General features: G+C 47.8%; 1 protein-coding gene across 1 annotated transcript; it reads right to left on the bottom strand.

Annotated features, from left to right (window-relative positions):
- Window positions 1-481: 481 nt before the first annotated feature.
- Window positions 482-23790, bottom strand: LOC119000353 (coiled-coil domain-containing protein 162-like). The gene is given in 15 exon segments (XM_037065310.1): window positions 482-601; window positions 1713-1738; window positions 1741-1846; window positions 2090-2136; window positions 2139-2220; window positions 4419-4528; window positions 4531-4585; window positions 5219-5272; window positions 6093-6242; window positions 7850-8010; window positions 17561-17681; window positions 18796-18931; window positions 19853-20073; window positions 20718-20848; window positions 23745-23790. Coding segments are annotated over 15 exon segments (1566 nt in total).
- Window positions 23791-24153: the final 363 nt, after the last annotated feature.

Below are 24153 nucleotides of genomic sequence, written 5' to 3'. Positions count from 1 at the left end.
CCATAAGTACCATACACTCAACCCTTAGTTATAATACTACTGATAACAATGAATACAGCAGGTCTTTGAATGGCATTGTTTTGTTCAACATTGTTTCATTGTAATGTTGATGAGATGCTGTAGGTACCTAACCTTTGTTTGTGTCAATTAGCCTGTGGTAAAATTGGTTTTGTTATGCATCCTTTAGCTTAAAGTTGCAGAACCTATCAATGACCTTGAGGACTTACTGTACTTGTATAGAGACTTTACAGCTTATGTAATTATACACCATAATCACCTGGTGCACAATGATGGAAAAATTAGGATCCAAAAAAGAACAAATTTTATTTCGTATTTTAAATACGCCCAGGTTTCCCAGGCTATCGTTTAAACTTAACCATTCTCTCTCAATGGAGGGTCTCTCTGCTTCTTTCACGCTCAGAGGACTGGCACAGTTATTAAGAGCTTAGATCTGGAAACACCTTTATTTGGGGGCCAGCCTCTACTGAGCAGCAGTAACTTCCAAAATGAAAACTTCGTGTGGGCCATCAGGAAAGGACCCGGGTTGGTCTGCTTGGGGCATAACGCTGACCGCTGGGCCGTGCTCCACGGGCAGAGGGTGCTGTGGATGGAAAGCGTGCTCAGAAGAGGAAAGAACTGTGTTCAAGGCAGAGACCCAGGGCCCAGGGGGCTTTTAGGGTGAAAAGATCCTCAGAGAGACACACACATGAATAATCTTAAATAATCTGAAGTATGAGTAACATGTCACCATTTTAGCTTAATATGAATAAGAACAAAAGCTTTTTGGCCACCGCCCTTGGTTCCTGGGCTGGAAAGGAGGGTGAAGGGAAGCCAAGGTCTGGGCCATCTGCTTGCTTCACACTGCGATGCTCTGGTGACCGCCACGGCCAGTGCCCACTGCTTCTGGTCGCCACACTCAGCTCTGCAGGGTGCGCTCAGAGACTGGGAGGAAGAGCTTCTGGGCCCAGATACCTGGCTTCCCTGCTGTTCACGCATCCCCGGGTTTTGGGACCCTGGCCAGGGCCTGCCTCAGAGCCACTAACTGCTGACCAAATAAAACCGCTTCTTATTCTCCCATTAGCTTGATGCTCAAACAGGTTTTTTTTGTTTTTTGTTTTACTTTGTGTAGCTTCCTGTGAACATCCCAAACAAATAAAATAGAAAATAAACATCCTTTCCCTATTTTCAGCTTCATGAGCCATTTCTAAACCCCCTCACCATCCGCTGTTCTTCAAAACTTGTGGTGCCAGGGGCACTGCCTGACTGCTGGTCTCTGCCTCCACCATTTCCCTCGAGAGCAGGGCGACAGAGCAAAGACTTTCAGAGACAGTAAGTCAAAGTTTCCAAACCACTACTAATACGTGCCTCGGTTTCAGTGTACCTTAGACTGGATTTTCCAAGTATTATAGTGTTACCTCATTTTCCTCAAATTAGCATGTTTGAAACTCAAAGATCTGAAGCATTTCAAAGAAGCTGTCTCAAGCCTTTGGTAGTCTCTCCTCCATATTTTCCCTTTCCTCACAGTAAACCGTCTGATCTGTTTTCCCAAAATTTGCTTCTGGCTTTTTCCTATTTCTCTCTAGCCTCTGACATTGCCCTTTCCCTGGAAGAATTCTCTCCAGTCAGATCCTTTAAGATGGCCAGAGCTGCTGCAGCCAAGCACCCCACCCCAGTCCAGCCCCTAGGGCCAGGCCTCCCACCCCACTGCTCACCTTCTTGGCCCTGCTCAGCTGGCCCAGAAGTGAGCCTGCTGCACAGCCAGCCTCTAGCAGCCCAGGCTCCACACTTTGCACACCAGGGTGGCCAGGCTGCTGTTCTCCTGCTCCATGTCCCACAGCTGCTCCCGCTAAGAAGGCTCTCTTTCAGAAAAGGCTGCCCCCAACACTTTTCTTGGAAGGGCATGGACCCTAACATCAGACACATGCCTTCCAGAAGATGACACAGTTGTGCAGTGAGCCTCAGTGCCCTTTTAAGATGCCTGATGTATTGCTGTCTCAGGCAGACCAGACTGGGATGCAAATGGAGCGAGCGGTGGGGTCAGAGCCTGGGAGGAAGTGCTGCTATCCCATGGCGGAACGAAACCACATACTTTGGCTGCATTTTCTTTTATTCCTTCATCGGGTCTGGCAGAGCCCCCACATGCTCAGTCCATTCTGTTGTCACTTTGCTGATGAGCTCACACACTTTCTGGATCAAATTAAGCTGATTCTCATTCAGCTTCTGCAAATCGTAGACTCAAGTTCAGGAAGGACAGCTGAGGAAGTCATTTTGCCTTCTAAAATGCAACTTTTGGGAATGATTTCACATGAAAAAAAATCATCCACCCAGCCCTTGCTGGTGTTGCTCAGTGGGTTGCGTGCTGGACTGCAAACCAAGGGGTCGCTGGTTTGACTCCCAGTCAGGACACATGCCTGGGTTGCAAGCCAGGTCCCCAGGGGCTCACGAGAGGCAACAACACGTTGATAGTTCTCTCCCTCTCTCTCCCTCCCTTCCCCTCTGTCGTAAATAAATAAATAAAATCTTAAAAAAATTATCCTCCCGGACAATTATTTCATCAGGTATTATCTGATGCCTCATTAGCAGCCCCTCGAGGGTCAACTTCAATGCAGGGCTTCATCATGTGAGGACCGGCCTAGGTTGTCAGAGGCCAAGGCGGGCTGAGTGGTAGAAGAGTCGGGGGGTGGGTCATAGGTGGAAAACTGAGCCCTCCTTCCCTTCAGATGGTTACTTAGGCATTTAGCCTGAGGGATTTTGGCCACCTGGGTGACTCAGCAGAATCTGACCTGATAAAACACTGTGGGTGACCACTAACAGGGAAGTCCACTAAAAAGTGATAAAGCAGAGGAACGACTCAGGCTGACTGGCTTCCTAGGGAGGCCCCCGCAGCAATCTCACTGTGAAACAGCCTGTTCTGAACCGCCTATGGCGACTGACTCACAGTAAAATGACTTGATCATTGATAAGTGCTACTGGAGACCCAGTGTTTGAGGGTAAGGGGTGAGAGTGGGGTGGCCTCTCACCTTTGAACTACTTCCCTGGAGAGGAAGGCAGGAGGAGAGGGCCTTGCTGGGAGCCACGGTAGGGAGCCTAGCTGCTGGCCCCCGCAAAAGCTTTGCCACTGTCTGGGACCCTGCGGTAGAGCAGGGATACCCTACTTTGGTGGGGGCAGGGGACTTTTAGGACTAGTTTAGCCTGGGATAAGTAAAGAATCCACTTTTTGTCTAGGAATCTGGCAGACGCTAAAAAGAACTTAAGACATTTTCAGCAGTTTCACACCCCAAATATGGCTGGACAGGGGTGTCCAAACCGAGGCTCATGGGCTGCATATGGCCCAGGATGGCTGTGAACAAGGCCCAACACAAAATTGTAAGTTTTACTTAAAACCTTTTTTTGGCTCATCAGTTTTCATTAGTGTTTGTGTATTTAGTGTGTGGCCCAAGACAGCTCTTCTTCCGGTGTGGCCCAGAGACACCGAAAGTCTGGACACCTCTGGAGCAGAGTCCAGCCTTCACTGCTCATCCCTCCCCTGCAGCAGCAGGCTCAGCACAGTTTGCTTCTGGTCCTTTAACATTTGTAAGCACCTGTACTTTGTGGGCCCTTCACAAGCAAGAGAATCTCCTATCCTATCTGGAATGAACAAGCCAGGGCAGAGCATTGTAAAAGCTCCTCTCAGTATAAGACCCCAGGGACAGCCCAGAAATCCATGGCTGGGAAAGGAGGTAAGGACCCAGTGAGGGCTGGCTCTGGGGACGTGCAGGGTCAGGATGTGGGCAGTGGGCTGGAGGGCAGCGTGTTTGAACCGAAATTCATACTTGTGGGACAGCTGGCCCAGGCTCTGTGATGGCCCATTTCAGGCTCGGGCCTCCATCTACAGCTGCTCGGACACCCTAACAGAATGACAGGCGTCCACAGCGCACAATCACATGGGTACCCCATACTGCTTCTCCAGGTGGGCCTCCTCTGACAGGTCAAAAGCTCCGACACCTGATTTTAGGGAAAGACTGGAGGGCGTTTTGCTGATTGGAAACATCTCTGAAAGCCGATCCAAATTCTGAATCTGCCTAGTGAGCTTTCAGGAGGTGCGTGTCACTCCCTGCTCTGGGGTCTTGCCTGGCCCGGGGCACTGACCTGTGCTGTTTAGATGGTCACGCTCAACAGACGCCGGAGAAGAAGGCGCCCCCTTCCTTCCCTTGCCTGGCAGTAGAGTGCGGAAAACAGCACATTTCTACATTACCTGGAACTATCCTGGTAAAATAATGATAGCCCGCTGCTGATTCCTGCTCTGTAGAGGAAGCTAAGCGCTGGAGCATTCTTGTGACACCACAGCCTGTTCTGTCACCGATCCTGCTGCGTGTGGCCACCGTGTAGTTGCTCCAGCTCCCCACGGGCCTGCCCTGATATCCGAACAGGTCACTTACCTTCATGCGTAAACATTCCGTAAACAGAGTTTTGACTAAATCTTCATGTTCTTCTTGCACTTCTTTTCTGATTTGCTCTTCGAGATTCAGGTTCTTCTCTTCCAAGTCCACAAGCGGGCTCTCAGAGCAGTGATTTCCGTGGTCATATTATGGCTGAGCTCTGCCACCTAGCAATGGAAATCATTCTTTTCTTAACAGAAGATAGTTCAGGAATTCCAGACTGCCACTACAATTTGCACTTTTGCCTTGAACCTAGTGGAGAAGGTGAGTACCCCATTAGGCAAATGTGGGTGGAAGAATCTAGGTTGGCTTAAGGGCCCCACAGCAGTGCCATGCACACAGTAGGTATTCAGTAAATGGTTGCTGAATGAATGGCCCTAGAAAAGACACTAATTAGGTGCCTTTCTTTTGGAGAAAATACTTGATCTTGGCCTCCATCTCCAAATTGTCCTTCCCTTGACATTTCAGCAAACTACCTCTTCTCCTTTGAATTGGACTTTGGAGGCGAGGAATTGAAATAACCCCTTCTCCCCAAAACCAGAAACTAATAACAAGCAGAAAGAAACAAATCAATAAGAATAACAAAAAACCCAAACCAAACACAACAGAGAAAGCCCTCATTGCTTAAAAAGTGAAAGCACAGTCCCTGGGGTGTCCTGTGGCGGACCTTCCTTGGCGAGGCTCCGGCAGGCCACTCCTGAAGGGCGGCGGGAAAACAACATGGGGTGGTCCGTGTCTGCCACTGAGACTGAGGATTTGAGACTTGGAGAAGAGAAACTGCTCAGTGGTAACTGACCTACCTGACCAGCATGGACTTCGGGTGGACTCCGACCTCTTTGTAAAAGATCTAGTTCCTGAAGACAAGAGAGCGGTGCACAGCTCAGCTCAAACATTCATTCTCCCGACCAGGGCTCAGTTCAGGGCAACACAGTCCAGGCACTTCTGATTTGCATCAACCCAGCTTCATTTAGATCCCTGGACTCCGCTTCAAGCCAGGACTGAGCTCTAGGATGCCCAGTCCGGCCTCAAAAGATAGCATCCACCTCCAGGTACCCACACTGAAGTGGAGGACTCAGCTCTGGGGCTAAGCCAACTGAGGACAAAGCTAAGACTCCTTACTTGATATTTGAATGCTGTATTTGCTCAGACTTTTGCACTTTTCTTAGGTAGACACTAAAATTACACAGAACCTCTGATGCAATCCATTTCAAAAAGTGTGCAATCTAGGGCAGAAGAAGTGACTGTTGGATTCCCACCAGTGGGGCCTCATTTTAAAGAAGTCTCATCCGCAAGGCCCAGGATGTGCATCCTGAAGGCAGAGGTTCCTCAGGGATTCTGGCTTCTCTGCTAGACCAGGAACAGCGTGAGATGCCTTGTGTTTTTCCAGGGCAGGAAGGGCAGCTATGCATCTTCCCCTGGAGCCAGCTGTTTTGTCGCTCAGCTCTTGTATTTCCCACTAGACACCTCCAAAGCATACAGCCCACTCTTACTGGGCCATCACCTTTGTGGCTGAGAATACCAGCCCAAGGAAAAGCCACTGAGCGTGCCACTCACCCTCCGTTCTTACGTGAGAACACCTCTTCCCACCCTCTGTTTTACTTTCCTCTGCAGAGTAGCTCCCTGGCTGCCCTGCCCACAGCTTCCCCATTGCAGTTCTGGTCTCTGGGAACACACCTGCTCCTTTTGACAGAGCTTCTGCCTCCTGTGCCCCAACATGTGCTCATGACACACAGAGTAGCTCTTGAAGCTGCTGTGCTCTCTTGCCATCATGTCACAGCCCAGGGAAAGGAGGCGGGCCCCCAGGTACTCTTTCCTGATAGTGATCTGAAGAGGGAGGGACGTCATTCACAGCAGCTCCAGCGGGGCAGCCTCACGTGCCAGGGCTCATGGCCTAGGTTGCCTTGGCTCACAGGCCTCCCTTCCATTTCTCCTGCACAGAAAAACGTCGGCTGGAACTTTGCAAGCCTTCCTTTCATGCCTGCCCTTAACATGGCAGGACCAGAGACGAGAGTACAAATGGAGGTCCACGTGCCATTCTAAACGTTTTAACTATTTAAAGGCTGTAAATCAAAGTAACAATTAGTAAAAGGAAAATGTTGAATTCTCCTGCTTTGGAAAATAGATCTTCAAAATGAGTTGCAAAGCCAGGTTTGAATTTACCATTCTTGGACTACTCTGAGTTCTATGCTAAAATGTGGTGACTTGGGGAGCGATAGCCACCCCCGAGTTTAAAGCGTGGCCCACATCTCTTCCCCACTCTGGCCTCACATCATGCCATGCAGGGTCCTTGCATGCACAGACGCAGACAGCAGCCAGGGTGTCCACACCCCCATGCAGCTGCCTGGACCGCGTGCATACACTGGCGGTGAGCTCTGCGGGGAGTGGTCCGGGGAAGTAGCCCTGGACTTGGGGAATTCCAGGGGCCCAGGAATGTGGTCTGGAAGGAAAGCCTGGGGTCTGAGTGTACCTGACTGCTGGGCTGTGTGGTTTCTCACTCTGTGGGGAAAGGTGGGGCTGGAGGAGGGCCAGCGGGCCCTCTGGAGTATGGGGCATACAGCAAGTGTCCCTCTTCCTCTGGCTGAATGGTCAGACTCTTCACTCGCTAAGCAGTCCCATTCTCTCCCTTTCCGAGAGAGATCTGGTTCCCTTTCGAAGAGGTGGCCATGAGGAACAGGGGAAATGTCCACTCCTCCAAGGCAGGCTTAGATTTTGTCTCTGGAGAGAAATGGAGGCCAGTGTGTGAAAGGTTAGATCCTGAGTGTCTGTGAGGGTTAGATCCTGAGTGTCTGTGAGTGCATCTCTGTGTATCTATATCAGTGTGTGTGTGCATTTGTGGGTGTGGCTGAGTGTGTGTCAGTGTCTCTCTGTGTATATCTCTATCCGTATAAGTGTCTGGGTGTGTCCCTCTAGGTGTATCAGTGAGAGTGTGTCTGTGTGTATCTGAGGGTCTTACCAGGCCCACTGGACTTTGGGAGGACATCTGAGGTTTCTCCTGATGTCCCTAGACAAATGGAGAACAGTACAGTGGGGTGGGCTCCTGGCCACTGAAAGACTGTGCCCAAAGGACCTGGGCAGTCTGGAGGGGACCCAGAGTGGGTAGCACAGGGCTTGGGGTCTGTCCTGTCACGCACTGTTACTAATGACTTGAATGAGGATATCAAGAGCAGGTTGGGAAAGGGAGTATCCTGGATGACAAAAATCCAGATTTTTAAAGATTTCAAGCAGTTCAAAACGAACAAGAACAAGGCTGATCACATGGCAGTGGCCGGGTGCCTAAAGGCAACGTGTGGGCTTCAGGTGATGATGAGCTTCATGAGCCAGACTTGGTGAGGCTGCCCAAACCCCCCACACGTGGATGTTAATCAAGCACTACACCCAGGTCAAGGGCACTCTTTGTTGGCCAGATGACCTTGAGTTTAGAGGAGACTGACCAGGATGAAGGGGTGCCACAGGGGGTGCCCATGTAGAGTGATGAAGGCAGTGAAGGTGGGGCAGTCGGAAGCAGAGAAAGCTGGCGCAGGGCCCCAGGTGAGGGGGTGGTCCAGCACCTGCTCCATTTCCCAGTTCACGTGCCCTGGCCCTGGGCCACAACCTATGGAGGAAGGGGTAAGGATTTGCCATCCACCACCTGCTTGGGTTTGACCCTCTAGAGCAGGCCCTTGGTTGTAATTTCATGGAAGCTTCACATGTGTTCACAAAGGCACCAGTTGATCTCCCCCGACTGCCCTGTCCTCAGATATATAAAGCCTTGTTGTGAGGGGGCGGAACCAGGGGCAGAACCAGAATCCGTGTTGGAGACTGTGGGGAGGCCAACGGCAGCTCTGGAAGGGCTGCCTGGAGTGAGGGTGGGGAGGGTTTGGAAGAGTGAGTCCCTGTCACTGCAGATGATCCAGGAGAGGCCAGAAGCCCAGCGGGCACAGACTTTGGGAGGACCTAACACCCTGAAGTCCTGCTATTCCAAGACACCCGCAGGCTACCAGTCTCCTCTGTGCCCTGAGTTTCTGTGGTGCCTGATATGGGTTTGCCCTGGCTCCTCATACCCACACTCCTTTCCTAGAGACCCTGTCTTTAACGTTGGGGTGAGGGGTATAGATAGGGGATGAGCACGTTCTGAGTCACAAACCTTTAGTTTTTATTGTGGTAAAATCTACATAGTGTAAAATTTTCCATTTTAGCCATTTTTTAGCATACGGTTGAGCAACACTAAGTACATTCTCATTTTTGTGCAATCAATCTCTAGGTCAGTTCATCTTGCAAAACTGAAACTTAGTACCTACTGAATGCTAACTGCCTGTTCCTCCTCCCCCTCGCCGCTGACAACCCTTTTCGACTTCCTGTCTATGAATCCAACTACTCTTCAATACCTCCTATGAAGGACTCATGCAGCATTTGTGCTTCTGTGACTGGCGTATTTCACTTAGCATAATGTCTTCAAGGCTCATCATGACCAAACCCGTGTCAGAACTTCCTTCCTTTTTAAGGAGAGCCACACAGCCTTTCTGGCTCAAATGTTGTTCTGAGCGTCTCCCTAAACACCTGTGTGCCTGTGGCTGAGGACCTCTGAGCTGCAGGGACCCAGAAGGAACCACTTCTCCTTCAGCAGAACTCCCAGGATCACATCTGGGTGTAACTGGGAGCTTTAAGCAAATACGAGCAAATCATCACGTGCTGAGAGAAATGTGCCCCCAACCAAGCTTGTGAATTCTCTATCTCAAAATTCAGAACTGAAGTGGTTATAAAATTATGGGGAATATTGGAAGAGCTTAAATATGTAATTTGAGGGAAACATTGCTATGTAAACATGGAGCACATTTTGCTAAATGAGGTTTTAAAAAAATGGTTGAATTTCCAATGGAGTGGAGTGACCACACCAATTCAATGAAACCGATTTTGTCATAAACCCCACAGGACAGTAATGCCACTGGGTGACTGCAACACGCCTAAGGTTTTACTTGAGCACCAGCAACATTTCACACAACATCCCCCTCCTTTGTGCTTGAGACACTTGCGTCACCGGACGCTGGACACCACTCTCTTCTACTCTTCCCCTGCCTCACTGTCTGCTCCTTCTAGGTCCCTTTTACTCGTTTTCCTTTCCCACTCCCCACTCCTGGCTCTTGACATGAAAGTGCCCTAGGACTCAGCCCTCAGTCCACCTCGTCCTGCTGATACGCACTCCCTTGGCTACCTCGTCTAGTCCCACGGCTACCTGACATCCATATGCTGCCAGTCCTCAAATTCAGACTTCATACCCACTTGGCATCTCTCCTTGGATGTCCAAACAACATTTCAAACTTCACTTGTGCTTAATTAAAATCTTGATCTTTCCTCCCCAGCTAGCCATCTCAGCTGATGGCAATTCTATTTCCCCAACAGCTTAGGCCAAAAGTCTTGGAGTTATCAGGGATTTTTCTCTGTCTTCCATTAAGAGTGTGAAGTAGTTGCTCCCTCAACCCATTAGTGACTACTTCAAAATTGCACCCGGAATCTGACCACTTAATACTTTCACTGCTCTCAACCTTGTTTGAAGCACCTGGCTTGGATGACTGCAATAGCCTCCCAGCCAGTGTCTCCCTTATTCCGCCCTTCCTTCCTTCATTGTCCATTCTCAAAACAGCAGCCAGAGAGATTCTATTAAAGTGTGTCGGATCATGTCACTCAAAACCTTGCACTGGCCCCCATCACGTTACATTCAGGGCAAACACTGAAGTTCTTGCAAGGCCCTGCGGGCTGTGTCCCCCTTTCACCGTCCTCTTCGACTTCCCCTCCTGCTGCCCACCACACTCTCCAGCCACACCTGGTCTTTGCTGTTCCATAAACACGGTAGGCTTGCTCTGCTTGGGGACTTCACCGGGGCCTCTGTTCTGTCTTCAGTGCTCTTCCTCCAGATACCTGCCAAGCTGACTCCCTCACTTTCTTCAAACTTCACTCAAATTGTCACTCTATCAGTGAATCTCTATCCAGATCACCCTGTTTCAGATTGCCATGTACCCCCTTCTAATCTCCATGGCACCATTATCCTTACTCCATCATTTTCTTATTTCTTATGTTTATTATTTATTGTCTGTCTACCCCACTCTAGATAATAAACTCCATGAGAGTAAGGATTTTTTGTTCCATGATAGTAAGGATGCATCCCTGAAATAGTGCCAAAAATATAGAGGCCTAGAATATAGTATGTGCTCAGTAAGTGGGTCTTGGATGAGGAATGAATTAGTATATGCATAAAAAAGCCCTGAAAGGATATATTAAAAGTGAATTCAAAGTGGTTACATAGTGGGTGGCAAAAGAGGGTAGAGGTGGCAACAAGACTTCTAAATATGTGTTTTTAATATAATTTTGAGCTTTGAACCAGGTTAAACAAACAAAATCAAATTTAAAAGTAATATGACAATGCCAGAACAATGGAAGTATGTCAACATTCCTTAACTTACATGTGGAAGAGCAAACACACATGTGTATGTTAGCTGTGCAGGCAGCTCCCGTCTCCCTGTACATGACCCCTGCAGTGTCTGGAAACAAAGAGAGACCTATGGGGCCAGAGGCAGGAGCCCAGACCCATGCCACCCCCTGTTCTGTCGGGGGTGCTGGCTGTCATCGAGAGCACATGCAGGGCCCCTTCCTGCCCTCCCCCTTTCTAATTTCAGAGGAAATTCTGATTCACACTTTCGTTTTCCTGACAGGAGACTCAGTGCACAAAAGAGGAAGCATCTAGCACAATCTTCCCAGAAGGTGGATACGACAGAGCAGGAGCCCCTGGCATTTGCACTTATGTTATTTATGGAAGTAGGGGTCCTCTTTTTGAGAGTGGGATTCCCTGTTTCTTCTATAGTTGTCTACTTTCGACCATAAACAAATAAATCTGATTTTGCTCTTCCTTCATGACAGTAAAGGCAAGTCGACATTGAGGAGTTAATGTACCTAGAAGTTTGCACTTCTTCAGATGTTTAAGGCTTTCATAAATCTAAGCTTTGACAAGACAGAGCTCATGTACACTGCAGACAAGGAACTGAATACTTTTCCCAGGAAACTTCGGGGGCAGGTGTCTGGCTCAGAGAGGCCTAGTGAGGGACCACATCCATCACATACTTCTTGTTTGGGGACTGTCACTATGAAATGTCCACAGAACCTGTTTGGGGTTTAGCTCTGGGCTTAGTTGAAGGGAAAGTATTTTCCCTGCCTGCCCAGAAAACTTCCGAGCACACTTCCCATGAGTTCAAGTTCACACGTACATCTGCATCTGTGTGCACGCAGGGGAAGCCAAGGAGAGTAGGATTCATCCAAGAGAAATAATTCCTGGCCTAGTAGAGTTGGCAGTTGGGGTCAGTATGTGTGGCCGTGGCTTCTTTAAGGTGGGTGGGTTCTGACAGAAGCGTGGCAGTAGGCGGGAGCCAGCACAGGGAGCGGGAGCTAAGTTAGGGTTTTGGTCTTCCCCCTCATTCTGTTCCCATGTCCTTTAAAAATTTTTTTTTATTGTTCAGTTACAGTTGTCCCCATTCCCCCCTATTACCCTCCCTCGCCCTGCCCACCCCCGCACCCCATGTTCCCGTGTCCTTGACTGCGGGGGAAACTTGAACTTCTTGGTGGCCAAACCACTTCCGCTTCTCCCTCTCAGAACACATCTCCCCGCCCCCACGTAGCTTCCTCCCTCTAGGAAAAGCAGGGTCTTCGTTTGCTAGTGTTTCAGTATTTCACTTCTCTAACACAACCACCAGCCTCTGTGCCTGAGTGGCCCCTGGGTCCTAAGCTGAGGCAGAACTGAGACTTAGAGGCACACCACTGCCAGCCAAGGGTGTCTTCCCAGCCAGGTGGAAAGCTCGCTGCTTCAAGCACACACATGTATTTTTACTCCTGTGTTTCTCAAGCTGCTCCCCCAGAGTCTAGTTCCTTGAGTTGATGACAGATGTTCCCGAGAGGAAGAAAGGTTCAGTGGTCAAATAAATTTAAAGAATGCCTTGTACTTTCTCTCTCCTGGAGATTTATAATTCACAGTAGGACAGTAAAGTCTCTAAGAAAGTCTGGAGTAAAGAAATCTTTTTAACATGACTTCATCCAAATTTCCCAAACTTATTTTGGCAAAAAACAAACAAAACCCTTTTCTCACAACCCCTGCAAAATATGGCAGAAATCCTCTTATTTAAAGCAATTAAGCCTAAGAGCTGAATGTCCAAATCAAGAAATCTGTTATGCCAGAGAGTGCTTAGAAGATCACATGCACCATCTTAAACATTTTATTTAACTTAAAAATACACCAACATACAAACATTTGCCATTCTTCTAACACAAAGCCTAGCCTTTTCTTTGTATACTCGCTCACTGAGGTTCTGTGCCCTCATTCTTCTATAAACTGTAATATCTGTGCATGGTCTACAATCTCTAGTGTTTTTTTATTTAGTTTGTTTCTTTCCTTTTATGGAGAAAAAACTTAAACACTGTAAAACAATCCGAATGCATCATTTTTAAAGAAAAGTTTTAGGTTCATAGAAAAATTGAGCAGACAGTACGGAGAGCTCCTATACATCCCCCACTCCACCCCCAACACACAGCTCCCCTCAAAATCAACATCCCACATAGCGTGGCAAACGGATCCAGATGAAGAACTACACCGATGTGTTATTATCATCCAAAGTCCATGGTTCATATTACGGTTCAGAAACTGTGGGTCTGACAAACGTATGATGACATGCGACATCCCATACAGAGTAGTTTCCAGGTCCAAGGTCCCCCATTACTGGGGGTGTGGCTTGCTCTCTCACTGCACAGCCTTTTCCCAGAGCCCTGTTTACAGAATTCAGCTACTCGAAGCCCTGATAAAACGACAGTGGCTTAGGTGAGGACAGAGGTTATTTGTAAACATTACAACCTGTGGATGTTGCCTCAAGAGATGTTGCCTCAAGAGGAAAACCTCATTTATTTTGCTAGTCACATAACTCCTTTGTAGAGCACTTAACACGCACTTAACTTTCCTCCACGTCTTTTCGTGGCTTGACAACTCCTTTCTTTTTAGCGTCGAATAATATGCCATTGAATGGATGTACCGCAGTTTCGCCATTTCAATTTAGTTCTCACAGAAGAGATCTCTTTCTTTTTGTACTCCGAGTTCATTGGTTTACAGAATATGAATCAAATTACTCAAACACAATAACAAGTGAAAGTGGCAAAACAGGTTTGGAGCAAACAATTATCGGTGACATTAGGTAAACCTACACGAGCCAGAGCCTGCGGTTAGTGGGCACTTTGCCTGCTCATGTCACCAAAGGGAGAGAGAGCTTCAGAATCCGTGAGTCTGTCAGTGGAGGGTGGTTGGGAGAACTCTTGGGTGAACACGCTGAGGGACTTGTGTCCCCAGGGCATGCCCTGGGGACACGCTGGCCTAGACTGTGCTCTCTTGAGTATTTGGATTGTGGTCCCCTCAGGTGAAACAAACATATTTATTCACTCACCTTCAACACATGACGGTTTATGGACGTGTAACTTCCTACAATACAACCGCTGGCTAATATTGCAAAGCATGATGTACTTAGGGGCAGGGCCACCAGCACTGAGAATCAATCTCAATCCACATTTCCAGTAGTTCCCTCTGCCTTTCAGTTCCTTTGTCTGACTTCTTATCAGGTCTGAGTCATTTTTTTTTTCACCTCACAATATGGCTGACAATAAGCCATATTATGTACCGGGAGCAGAAGTATCAGCTCTGTAAATATTATTTCTTCATATTTACATGTGGACTGCCTCCTTCCCGGTCACATTAGGATACTTCAGGGTGGAGTATCATAGGTGACTTCTTACATTTGAACTTCATCTACTCAGAAGTTCTAATATTTTCTTCCCACACTCCTGGCATATATGTACTCTACTTTGGAGACTGGTGGCCTTGTAACTGCTCAGAGAAGTTTAGAACATCAATTAAAAATGACTTCCATGCCCTAAATGTCAAAGGTGGAGAAGGGCAGAGCCTTTCTGCCTCAGTGGGGCCCCTCTCCCCACCCAGGTGAACCCTGAGGCTGAGCGGAGATGCCTGGAGCTGCTTCTGAGCGTTCCCAGGGGAGCCCTGGTTCAGCCTCCAGGAACCAGCTGCAGACTGGGTGTGGCCGCCACATTTGCAGATGCTCACTGAGAAACTGAAAGCTTACTCACAAAAGATGAAGCTCCCACACAAGGTGAAGAGGAAGGAAGGACACAGAGGGAAGCATCAGGGTGCATTTCTTGAAGGTACAAATGGAGACACCAAAGTCAGCCAAGAGGTGAGAGGAGACCCCAAGGGGAGGACAGGAGCCTGTGATGTCCCCTGGTTTCAGTCTCTTCATTTCCAACTCCCTCTGAGAAACTCCCGACCCCAAGTTAATCTTGGCCACAAACAGTGGTCTTGCAGGAAGGAGTGGCCCCTGTTGGAAGCCCCATCCCCAATGGCTGCTTCTTGCTGCTGGGATGAGCAGGACATGGTTTTATCACCTTCTTCATAGGTGTCCAACCCACAGAGGTCTTAGGAAGACTAAATTGAGAACATATATATAAAAGCACACCTGGCAGGCAATGGAGACTGTGTCGCTTGCATGGGGAGAAGTCAGTCCAGGAGGAGACCCAGGCCTCCATGTGAAGTCATGCTAACAGATCAAAACCCAAACCTAAAACACCCTCAACATTGGCATTTGTCTTAAAAGTGCCATGAGTACAGAATCTGAATGAGAGTTTAGAATTGGCCAGTACACTGTAACCAAAGTCAGATTTGGTAATATCAACCTTACCACCATTAAAAACGACTCTGCCCCTGCTCCCTGCCGGACTCCCACCAGCTCCCTACCGGACTCCCACCAGCTCCCTACTAAAGGCCCTTTCCAAACACAGCTGAGATGCACCCCGCACCGGGCGGCACACAGCACAGCTGCGAAGCAGAGATGCTTCCTCCCCAAGTCTCCTAAGAACCACAGCCCCTGAGGTGCCGATGGTTGCACCTGCCTTGAGCTTGTGGATTTTCTCCAAGGAAGCAGACTGGATGCAGCAAACTCAGCACAAACAACAGGGCTTTGTGTCTTGTTAAATGTTCTGTAATTGGAGCTCAACCACACTCGGCTTGTTGGTGACCTTCAGAGACACCTGGGGAGGAGGGGGTGTGGCTTGCTCTCTCACTGCACAGCCTTTTCCCAGAGCCCTGTTTACAGAATTCAGCTACTCGAAGCCCTGATAAAACGACAGTGGCTTAGGTGAGGACAGAGGTTATTTGTAAACATTACAACCTGTGGATGTTGCCTCAAGAGGAAAACCTCATTTATTTTGCTAGTCACATAACTCCTTTGTAGAGCAAAGGTTGTGGATTTTCCTACACAAGCAGTAGGAGTTAGGGATAGACATTGCAGTTCAGACAGGACTAGCTATGGCATCTGTGGCGCCCCGTGCAAAACAAACATGCAGATCTTCTTGTTCAAAAAGCAGAAAAAATTCCATTATAAGTACTAAAAGATAGAGTCTTCCTGCCTATCATAGTCTTTCTCTCTCTAGATCTATCACGGTGTTCTTTGTTCTCAGGGTTGCTCACCCAGACACGGAAACACTTGTGGGGCAAGGTCGACCCTTGTGGGCTCCCAGGGGCCCTGCCCTGTGAGCAGATGCATGAGTGCATATGGTCCCAGGGACAAGGCTGAGGTCGTGTTCCCTGGCCAGGGGCAGAGAAGCTGAGCCGGGCGTGCCCCTTCCCACAGGCACACTGCCCCAACCTGCTGTAGATGGGCAGCCCCATGGGTATGACAACCTCTGCACTGGGATATTTTAGGTACCCAGGGATGGACAACAGGCTTGGACACCATCCAACACACTGTGCCGCTATCAGCCTGGGATCCCTTAGACACTGCCAGGTACACATACCCCACCCCAACCCTCACCAGGCTCGGGCCCCCACTGGTGTGGAGAGCTGCAGTGACTGCTGAGTGGGGATGGTGAGGGGAAGTTCAGGGGGGTCCTGGGTGACAGAGAGCTGAGGAGCAGGCAGCTGAGAGCCCCGCCTGGCAAGGAGGGGAGGCAGCAGGAGGTGGGACTCTATGTGAACCAAGGCTCCGAGCCCTTGGTGCACGCTCCATTGACTCACTGGATTCCACTTACAAAACAGAAATTTTAAGTGAAAACCAGGCATTTCAAGGTGACACCCAAAGAACATTAAACTGTAAGTGGCCCTGAGTCCTGTGTGAGTGCACTGGTCATATGCCCATGAAGCGACCCTGACTTTAATCATTTATTTACTTATTTTTAGAGAGTGGGGAAGGGAGGGAGAAAGAGAGGGAGAGAAACATTGATCGGTTACCTCTCACACGCCCCCAACTGGGGATCTGACCTGCAATCCATGCATGTGCCCTGACTGGGAAATCAACCAACGACCTTTTAGTTCGCAGGTGACATTGAGTCCACTGAGCCACACCAGCCAGGTGACCCTGACTTTATACCTCAGATAAAAGGAAATGATTTTGATTGCCTTCCCACTCCATGTATATGTCATATATGTGTACAATATACATATATATATATATATATATAGAATAAGAAAAGCTTTGTGTTCTCCCATTTCAACTTTATTTCAGTTAGAGTTAATAAGCAGAGTTGAGACTGAAGTTAACAAATGTTTTCTATTTATGTATTTATTTAAAATTTATTTTTCAGTTACAGTTGACATACAACAAAGGTTTTGCATTTAAAAAAGCCCTTTAAGTGAAAGAAAGTATATTGAAGTGTTAATAGTACTTTTCTATGGGTCAAGATGTTAAAAAGTAATTTTTTTGTATAGTTTTACTGGGCATTATAGAGCTTTTTTACCCTGTATATAGATACATGGATTGCTTTTGTAATTAGGAAAAAACAGTAAATGTTAGTTTTTTAATCCTCACCCAAGGTTATGCTTACTGATTTTTAGAGAGAGGGGAAGGGAGAGACCTAACAAGAGACAGAAACATTGATGTGAGAGAGAAACATTGATCAGCTGTCTCTCGTTCGTACCCTGACTGAGACTGAACCATCAACCTAGGCATGTGCCCCGACTGGGGATCCAACCCCCAGACTTTTGGTGTATGGGACGATGCTCCAAGCAACCCAGCCACCTGGCCAGGGCAGTAAATGTTATTTTGTGAGATAATTTTGTGAGATAATGTTATTTTGTGTACCTGTAGGCAGAGTACACTGCTCCTTGGACTTTTCTGACGCGATCAGAGTTACCTCTCTGGTAACTTTTCTTAATGCCTCCTGGATCATATGAATTTCAAGATTTTCTAGAAGTTTCTGAAGCTAGAATAAGCAGTTTGAGAATCAGTCTCCATTTTTAGTTTACACTTGATGCTTCTCAGTCAGACTCCTGCCAAAGGGCCTTGGGCTGGTCCTAGCCATCAGCTGCTCTCCCCGCCCGTCCTCCCCTCCCTGCTCTCCCTGTCCAGGGCTCCCAAGTGCTTCTGCGGGGGTACATACAGCTCTCTGCAGACCAGCATCTTTTCTTCCTGGCCTACATTCTGACTAATAAGACACAACCCAGTTTGCCAAATTCTGTTAAATTGCAAAGTGCTCAGTGTCTGAGGTGACCTCATGTGTTTCGACATCTCTAAATGTGGCCATGAATTTTGTGATCTGTTATTATATGAGGAGCCCTCAGGTCTGAAACTTGATTTAAACACCAAAGTGGATTTCATGAGAAGATTTAAAACTCTATACAAAGCCAAGAGAAAACTCTGTTCCAAGAACCATGAGCCCTTACTTTACACATTACGCTTGCAGAGCCCACACTGCTTGGGACTGGTGTGTGTGTGATGGGGGTGGGGCGCTGATTTCTCAGTGCATCTCTCGCACTTTGGCATTGACACCCAAGGACCCAGAGGCCTCACTCACCTGCCATGATAAGCACACCTGCACGGAGCCTATGTCCCAGGACCAGGGTGGACAGACATTTGGGAAAACAACCTCTCCACATAGACCATCTAACACACACCAAACGGGCTGAGTGTAAATGGTGCCTTGTTCTCAGAAAAGCAATCATAGGACCTACTTTAAATATTTCATTTCCATGTGTGTGCATTGGGGTGGGGATGCTTTGTGTGGGATTTTATGTTTCAGATGCTCATGATTATATTTTCTATCATCATCTTTTTTTGTGTGGTGGTACACCTTAATTTGGGGAAATTAAAATATGAAAATCTAGACTTAAATTAATAATTCTGAGACATTAAGTGGTAGTTATTAGCTTATGCAAAGCTCTGTATACTTTTAAATACTTGGTTCCCTCTAAGCCTGTTCAATGACTTACTAACCTTCAATTTACGCTCCACTTCATAGAAAAAAAACACTACTTGGGTATACCTGTTAATGGCATAAAGGAAAATTTCAAGCCAAATTCAAAACAGCTCCTATTTACCTGTTGAGTTTTTATTTTAATTTCTGAAGCGCCTCTGGGGGAAAGAATAGACTGAGTATATATTATAAGTTCTTCAAATTCATCTTCTTTCCCCATCCTCCTGGCTAGAGCTTTCATGTGGTACAGGATGTCAGTTCTATTAAAAAAGAGAGACAGAAGTTACAAACAAACACACATTCTTTCTCATTAGATTCTCTGACAATTATTTCCATTCCTGTTCTGTTTCCTGTCATCACATATAAACCTCCCAACCCATCATAGGCGTTCACATCAACGTGTAAGTTAACCACATCTGCTGTTTCCTTAGTCAGTCTTAAACTCCAAGGCCTTTTCCCACCGGGTACACTTAATTTCCGTCTCTATTTTTTGAAATACTGACAAGTCTCCTTGCCTAGTAACCAGGGAAGCTGACTGTTAATAACTCATAAGATACACAATCCGTACTACCCCACCAAAGTGACCCTTCCTGTGCTTGCAAGGTCCTGTGAGGTGGGTAGGTGCTTTGTGAGTACTTGTTGGGTGACAGGCACGTGGCCAAAGCCATTTGTCTTTCCTGCCAGCTAAGTCGTCTTAGCCAGGACTTGCAGTTGGGAAAACATCCCCCTACCCTGCAGACCTAATTATACCTCTGTACCATATACATCTCTCGCTGCCGTGCATGAAGCTCTCAGAGAAGCAGCGCTTGGGTCTAATGGGGCAGAGAGTGGGCAGGAATCTGCAGCAGCAGCATCTCCCCACCCAGTGCTCACTTCGAACTTACGAGCTACAAACCTTAGAGCAAGCACAGCAGGGACACTTTAGAAGCACAAGTTCCCAGGGACAGAACTCTGGATAAAGGCTATGCAGTGTTGCTCGCGTTGCCAGAGCTGTCCCTGCCATCCACAGAGCGCCGCTTTCCCTGTAAAACTCTACTTGTAGAGACACACTGCCCAGCTCCCTCTGGGCTCAGTGGGGCAGGCCGCACCAGGATTCATGAACCAAATCTCACCCTCAGAGCAAGGGGGCTGGAATGGCCCTACCCCAGGTTCACATGAGTTTCTACCTCAGCAACACTCACCCATAGAGCTCCGAGGACTGGTTGTGGAGAGAGATGGAACCCATGTCCTGGCCTTGCAGCTTAAGGTGGCCCCAGTGCTCCTTCAGCACTTCCAGCTGCTTCCACAGCACCAGAAATGACCTCAGCAAAGCAAGGGCGGTGCATGGGTCTCCCCAAAGCTTGGGGGCCTCCCGGCTGCTCGGGAACTGACTTCTGAATCCTGGTGCTCCAGACAAATTTGCCTGAAAGCATTACAGAAATTCTTCTTTGTTGATCATGGACCCAGACAGGACAGACTTTCACCTGCAGGCCTTGCAGGAGGAAGTCTCTGGAAATGCTTCTTCTTCCCGGGAGGAGGGGTTCACAGACCTGCAGCACATGCGGGGCTTAGAGAGGGGAAGCTCCCTTCCCGAACAGATGGGAGAGAAAGGACTGTTTCAGCTTTCTTCCTGAGCCTTGAACCACGTGGTTCACACTTTTTTACTTGGGTACTAACATTCTCTATCCCTTTGAAAAATTAAGGTTTTCACGTTTGGCCTCTCCATTCTGGAAAGTGCTGTTCAACACTCTTGAGATTTAGCTCCCCATTTAACCTTAACTTGGGGATTTCTGCCATTGGGTGGGCAAGGAAAAGGAAACTTAAGTTACTCTTAACTTCCTGTTCCTTCTATCATCCTTTAAACGCTAGGCAGAGAACATGTCTCTTAATTGGAACTTATTATTCAATAGACAATTTTACTTGAAAATTATGATGTGCTCATTCATTCATTGGTGTTTTTCTTAAATAAGTGTTTGTAGAGGGACTGCTATGAGCCCTGGAAGGAGTGGAGGGAAAGGGGTTTCCGGTACTTGCTCTCCAGTGACCAGTGGTCTGAGGGCCGGTCACCCAGAGGATGACAGACAGAATGGGGACCTGTATCCAGGCCCTCAGGCTGACAACAGCAGCCCCGTCACAGGAAAAGAAGCTCCGCAGACGAAGCCGGCAGATCCGGATCATGAGGTTACGGCAAGAACGACCTCGGAGAACAATCGGGTATTAGCCCCTTAGATGCTCGAGTTTCCAGGGCAGGAACAGGAAGAACTGCTGGTGTAACTGGATCCTAGACCAGTACTATTAACATATTTGAAGAAGGGTGTGGCTGCCAGCAGACGGCTGGTCAGAGGGACAGGCGGCAAACAAGACCAGGATGAGCTCCTGAGGACGCCTGGCAACCCCTCAGCCTTGTCGCCAACTTTCTCAGCAACCAGGTAGTCCATGCTGTTCTGGGTTTCTCTTACTTTCAGAAACCTTTTGTCCCATGAATCTTAGTCAGTGGCCCCAAACATCCAACAGACCAAGGCCAAACATGGTAACGGGAGGTGGCGGCCTGCAGAGTTGGTTCCTCTGCTCAAAAGTCCCCAGAGTGCCTGTGAGGAACCCAGGGCCCCAGGACCACAGCTGTAAAGGCCCTGAGCGGACCCATCGCTTTCTCTTTGAGTTTTAGAGACTGAAGCCTAAGAGTCACACAACTGGTGGCACAGCAGGGACAGGGAACCCAGTACAGACTCCTGTGTCTCCTGTTGTCCACGAGTAGTTAAACACTCTTAACTAAGACAGATCATAAAAACAAAACTAAAGTCAATACTAATTTCAATGCCAACTGGCTTTGTTAATATGTAGCTGGCCCTTGAACGACATGGGGGTTGGGGCACTGGCCCCTGCCTAGGTGGGAGTCCCAGGGACATATAGGGCCGACTGTCTATTTGTGAAAAACCCATGCATAAGTGGACCATTGCATTTTCAAACTAGTGTTTTTTCAAGGGTCAACTTGAAAAACACTAGTTTGAAAATCAAGAGAAGTCTTACATCAACAGAAGTCTTACTAAGAGAAGTCTTCTCTTCCTAAGGGTTTTAAAGGATGGGAGAAGTGGCCTTTCCCAGGAAGGGTTTTTGCCTCCAAACTGCTCAGCAGACTAATTGGGGCAAAGCTTATCTGCTCACAGCTGGTAGCAAAACCAACATTTGCTCTTTTTCATTTAATAAACGATAATGATAGCAAGGACAACACAAAAATTAGGTCAGCAGCTGAGTTCTGAACAGCCCTGTTTACAACATGTGTTGTCAGACGTAACCCTGGCAACTACTACAGCTCCTAGGCACCAGCCACGTGCCCACCTGCCACAGCTGAAGAACTCACGGTTCAGGAGGCGCAGAGGTCAGACCGCTGGGCAGTCGCGTCAGCACTGCCCAGCGGTCTCACAAACCGTAGCAGTTATCTATGGCAGCATAACAAATTACCTTAAAATTTGGCATAATAAAATAATAAACATTCATTATCTCATGTAGTTACTGAGGCTCGGGAATCTGGGAGCAACCTAATTGAATAGCTCTGGCTCAGAATTTCTCGTGAGTCTGCGTAAGTGTGGGCCGGCCTTGATACTCTGCTAGAGGGCGATCTGCTTCCAAGCCCCTCACACGCCTGTTGGTAGGAGACCCACCCCCCAGGCTTAGCCACATGGGCTTCCCCTCGGACTTCCTCCCAATGTGGCAAAGGACGTCCCCCAGAGTGAGTGGTTCAAGAGAGAGTGAGAGAGAGAACCCAAGATGGAGTTACAGTCTTTTGTCACCTAATGCAGCCGTGCCGTCCCATCACTTTCCCCGTATTCTATTCATTAGAAGTGAGTCATTGATGTCATCACACACTTGAGGGGAAAAGAATCAAGCTCCACCTGTAAATGCAAAGAGTAACAAAGAATTTGTGGACATTATTTCTAAAACCACCTCCCAGGCATATACCTTTTGACTCTAAAACCATCATCCTACCGCTTTTGTGTAGTATTGCCAACACCAACCCCATGTAAGTCCTGCCCTTTTGCCTTCCCTCGCTACAAGGCGATGACTGTTGGACCCAGCCTTGACTCTCTTTTAGACACAGAAGACAAAGTTGGGCCACCACCTCTGAGTCAGTTCCTTCTGCCTTTGGGTGCTGCCTGGGATTAGATGGATGCCGGGGTCCCACCTCCTTGCACCTGAATCAACTCCAAGTTCAAGAATTGCCTGAAGCCAGCACCAGGTCTGGAAGCATCGAGTGGGGTCAGACAGACAGGCCCACTGTATCCAGGGCTGCGCGTGCTGACACAGGAGTAAGGGGTGCCTCGGCGGTTGGACGACGATGTGGAGAAGATGGAGGCCCCCGTGCAACGTTGTGGCATTGATTTTGAGCTGTTACCTAGAACTGAATCACAATGGTGATTAAGGACAAGTTTTTAAGATTCCTAATATTGAGAACATTTGAATAAGTTTTCTTTGTTGATTATAAATAGGTCTCATAGGTATGGCACTGATCTGGAACTTTCAAACACTGCGCTGACTAGTTACCCAGAAGTCTTCAGTACTCTTCTGTGTCTAGCCATTTTCTGAAAAATCAATTTAATGAAATAAGATTGTTACCTCTACATCATTAGGGACTACACATCAATAACTATTTCTACATAATAAGTAAATTATCCCACAGTATTTTGGGTGCAGACACAGTTATCCTGTTCGCATCAGGATGTCTATTATGAACACAGTATAGCGTTACCATGTTTATTACTTGGTTCTTTTAGGCATTTGTACTGTTCCTTTGGAGCGCATTTCTGCAAGTGGAGGGCCATTTCCAGTCATGAGTAGCAGCAGCCCAGATCCCCTGGAGCATAATATGCAGGCAGGACTGGTCTTCCCACTTGCCACAGATGTACCCCATTGCAGACTGCAAAGGGAGTATTGAGTCTATAGGTCAAATCCTCCACACCCTGGCCAGCGGTGAACAATTTATGAGATAACCAGCTTGTTTATAAGGCGTAAACCCAGTGCCTTCAAGGTGAGTCATGCTTTCTTACATCAGAAGAGCATTATGGTCTCAGCTGGTATCAGTTTTGGCTGTAAACTCACCTGAAATTCCCATGGCCAGGAATGATCCAGAAGAGAGGCCATCCATTCCCGGCCACTTTGGGGGCCTCTCAGAGAAACACCCAGGCTGGCAGCTCAGAGATGTGTGACCCCTGACCCATCCATAAATAGTGATAGAACGAGAACTCTTTAAGCAGAACTCATAAGAAGACTTCTTTTCAATCGTGTGTTTTCCCCCTGATTATTTAAGCAAATACAATTGTTTTTTATTTTAAAAAATTTTAAATATAGAAAAAATTAAAAACATGAAAATCAATAATAAATTTCCTTCAAAATAATACAGAGATGGGTCGTGACAGGATCGAGCAGGGCTGGCCACAGGTTGATGGTGTTTGGGCCTGAGTGGTGGGAACTATTCTGTTTGCTTTTATATCAAAGCTCTCTGTGTCAA

The sequence above is a fragment of the Sturnira hondurensis genome, unplaced genomic scaffold, assembly GCF_014824575.4.
Source record: "Sturnira hondurensis isolate 20B ecotype Veracruz unplaced genomic scaffold, ASM1482457v3 Scaffold0015596, whole genome shotgun sequence".
Classification (NCBI taxonomy): Eukaryota; Metazoa; Chordata; class Mammalia; order Chiroptera; family Phyllostomidae; genus Sturnira; species Sturnira hondurensis.
This window is presented reverse-complemented; position numbering and strand designations above follow the sequence as displayed.